This window comes from Myxocyprinus asiaticus, chromosome 40 (assembly GCF_019703515.2).
Source record: "Myxocyprinus asiaticus isolate MX2 ecotype Aquarium Trade chromosome 40, UBuf_Myxa_2, whole genome shotgun sequence".
Taxonomy (NCBI): domain Eukaryota; kingdom Metazoa; phylum Chordata; class Actinopteri; order Cypriniformes; family Catostomidae; genus Myxocyprinus; species Myxocyprinus asiaticus.
Genome location: NC_059383.1, coordinates 24,027,734 through 24,037,443, shown reverse-complemented (window position 1 = coordinate 24,037,443; position 9,710 = coordinate 24,027,734). Strand labels below are relative to the sequence as shown.

General features: G+C 44.9%; 1 protein-coding gene across 2 annotated transcripts; it reads left to right on the top strand.

Annotated features, from left to right (window-relative positions):
* Positions 1-281: 281 nt before the first annotated feature.
* Positions 282-9,633, top strand: LOC127431276 (alpha-2-antiplasmin-like). Of its 2 annotated transcripts, none has more exons than XM_051681653.1 (9): positions 282-358; positions 5,676-5,718; positions 6,052-6,123; positions 6,275-6,467; positions 6,679-6,822; positions 6,989-7,177; positions 7,335-7,477; positions 7,594-7,798; positions 8,699-9,633. In XM_051681653.1, exons 3-9 carry the CDS (start codon positions 6,067-6,069, stop codon positions 9,136-9,138), a joined length of 1,371 nt encoding a protein of 456 aa, XP_051537613.1. In that variant the 5' UTR covers positions 282-358; positions 5,676-5,718; positions 6,052-6,066; the 3' UTR covers positions 9,139-9,633. The 2 variants fall into 2 exon arrangements, with proteins under 2 accessions (XP_051537613.1, XP_051537614.1); XM_051681654.1 differs by lacking the exon at positions 5,676-5,718 and adding an exon at positions 1,040-1,082.
* The last annotated feature ends 77 nt before the right edge of the window (positions 9,634-9,710 follow it).

The following is a 9,710-nucleotide window of genomic DNA, read 5'->3' as shown; positions in this document are numbered from 1 at the left end:
AAGCATTCCGAAAATGAATTATAAGGTTTGTAAGGATTGTAATGATTTATTGGACTGACATTCTATAACTGCTATCCTGTTTTTTTTTTTTTTTTTTTTAAATAACATAAACTAAAATGTTATATTTTAGTATCTGCACCTATTTTGGTGTCCATGTGGGGATTCTTTAGTTTGACCGTAGGTTCACATATATTAATATTTACATTTAAGACTAAATGGTGACACAAGTCAACAACAGATAAAACATTAACTAACAGTGCAGTGCCTGACAGCATTTTACTTACAGTGATCTGTCCTGGAACTACATCATTCACTCTCACAAATTTTATCACCAGTTTCTTGCGAAAATTTTGGTTTGGTAAGTTTAGTCTATTTCAACTTTTTAAACAATTTATGCCATTTGTTCACCAAAATATCCCTGATTGTTTTAGTTTAGCAGTGGTATATTCCTAGGTTAGCTGAAATCCAGATATGCATAAGAAAATATTTCTAGAATGACAACTATTTTAAAATGTTGAAAATCTTTTTGCAGCAATTCATTTTATTAGATTAATTCAATTGTAAAAAACATTGATTAAACCTTGGGTGATTTCTGCTACATTAGCAAATGATACTGAAACATGTAAAGTCACTTAGTATTCGACTAAAACATGTCAAATCGCATAGTATGATAACTTACATGAAAATAACTCTTCTTTATGCTGTGTGAAACGTGTAATAGCATGGTGATTGTTTGAAAACATTGCTTCGAAATGGTCATGTTTTGTGCTGACTCATTATTCTAATAGTTTTATAGACAGCATTTACAGTAATTTAGATGAAACCTAAGAATACATGGATATTTTCTTTGTTTTTGTAGTATTTTTAGGTTGGTTTGGGGGGGGGGGAACGTATTCTGAAGCACCTTATCTTCAAACGAGTGTAAACACCAGACCCAATGCTAATATTATATTCAAAAATGAAAAATTCTGACAAGAGAAACTCTCACTGGGCAAGACAGTATAATAACATTTAATGATTGTAACAAAACTTCACACAGGGAGGGAAGGAGGACACAGGGAACCGGGTTTCTTCAGTCTCAGGTAAGGCTTTTTAATTGTAAACTCTTCTGAGCTTACAACTTCACAATAACTCAATAGCTTCACAATAACTCATTAGCTTCACATTAACTCTTTAGCTTCACATTAACACATCAACTACTTAGCGGGACTCTAGATCTCTGGCTCTCTCTTCCCTTCTTGTCGGTGGCATGGTCCTTTTATACCGCTCTCCCCAAGCTCACTGCAACTAGAAACAGGCGTTAATCATAATCTGACTCAGGTGTATGCACCCTTACCGCTTTCTCTCTCTCCGGGCGGATGCTTGACCACGCCCCCGCTGCCACATATCCCCACCGCCCGACTCAGGCCAGGGAGACATCTGGCCTGTCTACCACAACCACCCCATTTCTGGAAAGGAAGTCGGCGACAGCCATCTGCGCTCCCGGTCTGTGGACCACCTTAAACTTAAACGGCTGAAGAGCCAGATACCAATGGGTGATCCGCGCGTTGGTATCCTTCATGCAGTGGAGCCATTGGAGCGGGGCGTGGTCTGAACAGACAGTGAAGGCCTGCCCCAGCAGGTAGTACTGGAGAGTGAGGACCGCCCATTTGATGGCAAGACACTCCTTTTCAACGGTGCTGTACTTAAGTCTCCCTCAGCGAGAGCTTGCGACTAATGTACTGGTCGCTCCTCCCCCTCCACCATCTGCGAGAGTACGGCCCCTAGCCCCCTGTCTGAAGCATCCGTCTGTAAGACAAAAGGGAGAGAGAAATTGGGTGAATGTAAAAGTGGCCCCCCACAAAGTGCGTCTTTCAAATGCCTGTTGACACTGCTCCATCCACTGGACCGGGTCTGGTGCTCCCTTTTTAGTGAGATCAGTCAGCGGGCTGGTGATGTCCAAATAATTAGGTACAAATCTGCTAGAATAGCCAGTCAGCCCCAGGAACTGTCTCACCCCCTTTTTGGTCTTGGGCCTCGGGCAGTCTTGTGAATTTGGGGACGCACCTGCCTGTGGCCCAAGTGGAACCCCAGATACCGTACCTCCATCCATCCAGTCGTGCACTTCTTGGGGTTTGCTGTGAGTCCCGCTCATCGCAGCAATTTCAGAACCACCCTCAGATGCTGCACGTGCCGCTGCCAATCATTGCTGTAAATGATGATGTCATCTAAATAGGCAGTGGCATAAGCTGAATGTGGTCTGAGGATTCGGTCCATGTGACGCTGAAACGTAGCCAGGGCCCCAAACAAACCGAACGGAAGCATCACAAATTGGTGTAATCCAAACGGTGTGGAGAAGGCTGTTTTTTCATGGGAAATTGGTGTCAAGGGGATCTGCCAATAACCCTTTGTCAAATCCATTGTCAAATAAAATCGAGCAGTGCCCAACCGATTGAACAACTCATCAACACGAGGTATTGGGTAGACATCAAATTTAGACACTGTGTTTACTTTTCTATAATTCACACAGAACCGTACAGACCCATCGCTCTTAGGAACTAGAACAACCGGGCTGGACCAATCGCTGTGGGATTCCTCTATTACCCCTATATCGAGCATTGCATCCAATTCTTTCCAGAAAATTTTCTTTTTGTGCTCGGGCATTCGGTAGGGATGGCTACGTACCACCACCCCCGGCTCAGTCAGATGTGGTGCTGGATGAGGTTTGTATGAAACGGTAGAGGGGAAAACACATCTGCAAACTTCTGTTGCAACTTGGCAACCTCTGCAAGTTGATACGGTGAGAGGTGGTCTCCGCAAGTGACCGGGGTGATATGTTTGTGTTTTGTATTCAACTCCGGCCTGAGCTCAAGCCCTCTCTGGAACTACCGTAGCCAACGTCACAGGGACCGCCTCCCTCCATAATTTCAGGAGGTTGAGGTGATATATTTGACGTGCGCCCCCTCTATCAGTTAGCTTTACCTCATAATCGAGATCCCCCACTCGTCGTGTAACCGCAAAAGGTCCTTGCCACTTGGCAAGTAATTTGGAGCCCGATGTGGGGAGTAATATGAGTACCTTATCTCCCGGTGCAAATTCCCACAGCCGAGTTCCCCTGTTATACAGTCGGCTCTGTTGTTCTTGAGCTTGGAGAAAATTCTCCTGTTTTAGTTCCCCCAAGTTGTGGAGTTTTGCTTTAAGATCAAGCACATATTGAATTTCATTCTTACTGTTTGAAGGTCCCTCCTCCCAAGGTTCGCATATGACATCAAGCACACCGCACGGGCGCCGCCCATACAGCAGCTCGAATGGGGATAACCCAGTGGAGGCGTGCGGGACCTCTTGTACTGCGAATAACAGGGGATCGAGCCATTTGTCCCAATTTCTAGCATCCTTGTGCACGAACTTATGAATCATGTTTTTAAGGGTTTTATTAAATTGCTCCACCAGGCCATCTGTTTGTGGATGGTAAACACTGGTGCGAATTGACTTAATGCCCAATAATTCGTAAAGCTTGCGTAGTGTCCGTGACATAAAGGTTGTGCCCTGATCAGTGAGGATTTCTTTCGGAAGAGTGCCTCCGCAACATTACGTGCTGAGATGCTGCGTAGAGGCACTGCTTCCGGATATCACGTTGCATAGTCCACTAGGACTAATACAAAGCGATGTCTGCGTGCTGACCACTCTAATGGCCCGATGAGGTCCATGCCAATTCTCTCGAAGGGGACCTTGATTAGCGGAAGGGGGCGCAATGGTGCTTTTGGGGTGGCTGGTGGATTCACCAGCTGACATTCGCGGCATGCTGCACACCACCTGCGAACATCGCCGCCAATGCCTGGCCAATAAAAACGGGCTATTAGTTGGTTCAGTGTTTTCTTTCCCTTAAGTGACCCACCATCGGATTATAATGAGCCGCCTGGAACACCATTTCCCGGTGGCTCCGCGGTATTAAGAGCTGGGTTGTATCATCCTTTGTTTGAGTGTCCTGCGTCACTCTATACAACCGCTCATTTATAATTGTGAAAAAGGGATATGAAAGTGCGACATTTGGCCAGAGTTGTTGACTATCGTTCACTCTCACTTGGCCGAAGACGTGCTTGAGGGTTTCGTCTCGTGACCTCACCAAAGGAAAATCCCCTTCAGGAAATCCCCTGAGGGTGGGAGGGGCTGCAGCCTCTTTCCCCCTCACGTCAGCTCTGCCTCCCTTGCCAGAGCATCGCATATTTCATATCTGGTCGTTTTTGTGCAGGACCCATCCACATATTCCTTTTAATACATTTCTGAATTCAGGCCAATTAGTCCCCAAAATCAACGGATGGGTGAGACGGGAACTCCAATCTGTTTTGTTCCCCGGAATTGTATCACAAGGGTCACCACGGGGTAATTGTGAATATCCCCATGCACACACTTCACCCTCACACTTTTGGTTGTGTCCAAAGCCTCGTGTTGAACCAAGCATTGGTGGATATTGGTCTGATTACAACCCATGTCCACCAAGGCTTGGTGTGTACTCCCCTTGACTCTTACCGGTATCCTGTACCCTCCAGCCCGATCGAGGGAAGCCTGTGGAGCGTCGGGGATTACAGCTCCCAGCTCCATCACAGGACACTGATCCCAGAAGTGTTCCAGATACCCGCAACACCAGCAGGCCGGCCCAGGCACTACACACACAATTGAGGGGGCGGGTGTATCCGCCTGAGGGGGAGAGCAGGAAGGTACTGAAGTTGCTGGGAAAGGGATAAACCGGCGCAAGTGAGGAACCAGCTTCGGCTGCGGGTTTCAATGCCCCTGGGGTGCAGGAACAGGGCCTGGAGAGAGGACAGAGTGAGACGGGGAGGGGGAGTGGGAAGATATTCAATGCGCCCGGGGTGCAGGAACAGTGCCTGGAGAGAGGACAGAGTGAGACGGGAAGGGGGAGTGGGGAGAGAGGGAGAGAGAGGGCTCTTCCGCCCTTGAGCACGCCATCATATGGTCCTCCGCCAGCTGGACCACTTCCTCCAGCAACTCCGGGCGATGGCACTGGACCCATTCTGCCGCCCCTTCTGGAAGCCGACGGATCAGCTGTTCCAGCACCACTTGGTCGATAATTCCCTCGAAGTCTTGGTCCCCCACCAATAGCCATTTCCGGCAGGCATAACAGAGATGTTGAGAGAAGGCAAACGGGCGGCCGGTCCTCTCCAACTTCATCGTCCGGAAGAGCTGGCGATGTTGCTCTGGGTTCCGGCCAACCCGCTGCAGGATGGTTTTCTTCAAGACATCGTAGGCCAGGAGACTAGCTGCTGGCAGTTGTTGAGCTGCGAGCTGGGCTTGCCCGGACAACAAAGGGATAAGCTGGGCCACCCACTGAGCACGCGGCCAACGCCAGATCTCAGTGGTCTGCTTGAACAGGTCAAGGAAGGCTTCGGGGTCATCTTCTGCACCCATCTTCATGAGTGAGTTGTCCGAGGTCACAGGCGGGGCTTTCTCCTGGCTGAGGAGGCTTCGGATCACCTGCTGGTCCTCTGCTTGAGCCCTGAGGATCTCATAGAAGCGGCGATCCTGGTCCTGTCGGAGCTCAAGCAGGGCCTGTTGGTGGGAGTGGTGCAGGCCGGCGAGGGACTTGAGGACTTCAGCCAGTGGCGAGGACTCCATGGGGCATACTTCCTTCAGTTCCATGTTCCCGGGTTGCGGCACCAGTGTAACAAAACTTCACACAGGGAGGGAAGGAGGACACAGGGAACCGGGTTTCTTCAGTCTCAGGTAAGGCTTTTTAATTGTTAACTCTTCTGAGCTTACAGCTTCACAATAGCTCATTAGATTCACATTAACACATCAACTATTCATTGGGACTCTGAATCTCTGGCTCTCTCTTCCCTTCTTGTCGGTGGCGTGGTCCTTTTATACCGCTCTCCCCAAGCTCACTGCAACTAGAAACAAGTGTTAATCATAATCTGGCTCAGGTGTATGCACCCTTACCGCTTTCTCTCTCTCTGGGCGGATGCTCGACCACGCCCCTGCTGCCACAATGATGTTATTGCTAATTATTGTTTTTCTCTGAAGCCAATGCCAGATGTTCTGTATTGTGTTTTCCAGGCCAACTGTTACAACATGAAGCACTGTCTAGTAGTGCTTACCCTGATCTGTTTCTTTAGGTCTGAACTTATGGTAAGAAACAGCTTCTTCATTAACTGTCTTGGATATAACATTTTACTCCTAAACCTGTCCATCCACACTGTTTTGCTAACAGTGTCTCTAGCTTCTTTCTAAAAAGCACAGTCTTATATCTGCCTATCTCTGGCACTCTCTTCCATTCCAGGCTTCTGATGCAACAGATAATGGCAAAGGGAATTGCAATGACATCTTAAGTCTAGAGGCTCAACGTGCAGTTGGTGGTGCAGTGGCAAAACTTGGCATGGAGCTTTTAAAGAATCTGCAGCCTAGGCCTGAGCAACCAAATATAATTATATCTCCTCTGAGTGTCTCTCTTGCTCTTGCTGAGCTTGCTTTGGGTGAGGAATTGGAGCAGTTTTTAGCATACACATACAGACATCAGGGATAATTCACCCTAAAACAAAGGTTTTGTTATTATTTACTCATCCTATTGTTGCCATTTTGGTACACATTAGATAATTAAATGCAAAAGAGCAGGTGCATTCTAGTTATTTCGTTTTTGTGTGTGTGTGTGTTTGTGTGTTAATATGTGTGTTTTTAACTCATTAGGAGCTAGGAACAAGACAGAGGAGAAGTTGTTAGAAGTCCTTCAGCCACAAGAGTTGACTAATTTTCATGAAACCTTAAGCTGTCTCCAAGAGCAACTAACTGCCAAGGCTGTCAAAATGGCATCCCGTCTCTACCTCATACCAGGTGAGGATGACATTTTTCCTCATTCAGGCTTTACCTGATAAAACTGTAAGATGATTTTGAGCTTCAGGTTCAGAACAAAGCATTTGTTGACTCACTTAAAATGCTATTCTTATTCAGGTTACTGGTGTCTTTTATAGATTTTCCAGTTGCTTTTTTCTTTGAAAAGGTTTTAGGGTGAACCAGGACTTTGCGGACAGATCTTTGCACTTGTATAAATCTAAAGCTGCACAACTGACCTCCATTGAGGAAATCAATCATTGGGTGGAAGAAGCCACCAAAGGTTGCATAACCAACTTTATGTCCAGTCTTCCAACTAATGTTGTTGTTATGCTGATAAACGCCATTCATTTTAAAGGTTGGTCCAATTTGTCTGCATTCAGACAGCAGTAATAACTTTTTGTGGCAATCAAGCTATAACAGAAAGTTTTGTAATAAAAAGATATGAAGCACCCTACATTAAAACTCTGTTTGATGTGCTATAAACACTTAAACATTTCACTACTTACTCTTAGGGCAGTGGCAGTCTCGCTTTGATTCAAAGTTTACTGTAAAAGATATCTTCTACATTGACAAAAAAACTTCTGTAAAGGTGGACATGATGATGGGATCCAAATATCCACTCAGCATGTTTGTAGATAGAAAGGACGGCACACAGGTCCGACTTTTTGTTCAGCTTATTTTTTGATTAATCATGATTTTGTTCTTTATTTTTTATTATTATTATTTTCTAAATTATTCAAAAAGGGTTGGTGTTTGTCCATATCCCCTCAGGTTGCAAGGTTCCCTTTCCAAGGAAATATAAGTCTTTTGGTGGTAATGCCAGTGCCAACACATGGAAATTTGTCAGCTGCGGCTGCAAAGCTCAACATATCAGACCTGTATGAACATCTCCCTAATGAGAAGTCTATGCATGTAAAACTACCCAAATTTAAACTTGAGTACCGACAGGATCTGCGGCAAGCACTCACAAACATGGGTAAGGAACAAAAGCCGGTTTTTGATTGACATTTTGCTGTGAATTTCATCAAAACTTGTCAGTTTTCCCTCATGTGGTGTTAACATGCCATTTCGAGGTTAAGTCCTTGAATATATTATCTGTCCACATGAAGTTGATCAATGTTGTTGTGAAGAGAGAGTTTAATATTTAGGAAAACAGGACTGTAAAATTTCTATCCTTCAGCATGCATTCTTTTTAATTGCATCTGCTTGGCTAGTGCAGGGCTCCCTGGAAGTACGCAAAATCGAGGCTACCATCTTTGTTCATGGGTGCTCAGCTTCGGGATCGGCTGCCATGTGAATGATCACTCATCAATAGCGGCAGATAAGGGAAAATATAGGTGAATAAGGGAAAAAGTAAAGATATCTTTTCCTTAAAAAGTAAAGGAATGTAAGTTAGTAAAGAATATTTCCCCTTGGAGTAAGACCCGTCCTATGATTCAGCGTCAGGATTCTTGCTCGAACCGTCAGATCCTGTTGGAATACGATGGTTGCAGGGTAGAGGAGCTTACCCCATATAGAAGGACGGGACCTAAACTGGTGGTGTTGGATTGGTGGTGGGTGAAAGCAACATGGCCTAACGAGTGATAAGAGACAGCTGTGCGGAGCTTATAAGGCGTGGGCCGGATCATGATTGGATGAGATGCCTGAATTGAACGAATGAATGACGTAATGCTTACTACGAGACCTCTACCAGAAACATCGCATAAGCTACCACTTCTTAGAAAACATGGCTACTTTTGATGACTGTCAATTGAGAAACATGCTTTTATGCCAAAGGGTGTAGTTCCAGCATCTACCAGCAGGAGCTAACAGGAAATTCTAACCAGCCAATTCTTATCCCATGGTTTATTCCCATACTCTCATCTCTTTTCTTCAGGTCTGGGCTTGCTGTTTACTGGGCCTGAACTCTCCAGAATTGCACAGGGCCCTTTAGTGGTCTCAGGTGTACAGCATGCCTCAAGCATGGAGCTAAGTGAGGAGGGAGCTGAGGCCTCAGCCGCGACCTCTGTTACACTAGTGCGTACCGTTCCTACTTTTGCAGTCAACATGCCATTCATCTTTGCATTGGTGGATGATGCTTCCTTCACTCCTCTCTTCCTTGGTATGGTCACCAACCCTAACCCTGGAGTGACAGCTGAACAAAGTGATGAGGCGAAAACTGAAAGCAGTGTGATACGAACCAATGCACCCCTGAAGGATGGAACACTGAGTGATGGCCCGCATTGGGAAAACATGCTAAGTTATGTGTTAAATATGTGGAAGGAAACCGTTCCTCAGCAGTTCCTCGGACATCAAGAGATTGTGAATGGGAACTAAATTGAGAGATGTGTATAGATCTGTTCATATTACAGACTTTGCCCACTTTTATGTGCTTTTGTGAAATGCAGGGTGTTGCTGTTTATGACCTGCAACTATTGAACACATGAGATGACCATAGACATTATTCAGAGCTTATTCTGACCTTATTTTGAATAAGGTCCATAGTTTGTTTTCTGTCTTACCAAAGACAGTAAAATTCACTAAGTGGTTTATGTATTACTTTCCTAATAATTAAATAAAAGATGCAGGTGTATACAGTTGCACAATGAATTAAATTAATACATCATAAAATTTAATCCTAATACTGTTCATTACGATAATGAAATGAGTTATATCAGGCAAAGAACATACATACTTAAAAGTGGGACCTTGTATTCTAACAATACACAATGTTTTGGAAAATGTTCTTTGTTGTGGAGAGAGCTTTTAATCAAAATGTATCTCATATTTCTTTATGGTAACACTTATCAAATAAAATGTAAATGAAACATACATTTAAACGTTTTTGTGTCCTTAGTAGCAGTACATGCAATGAGGTTATATATTAAAATAATGAAATACATTTGCTT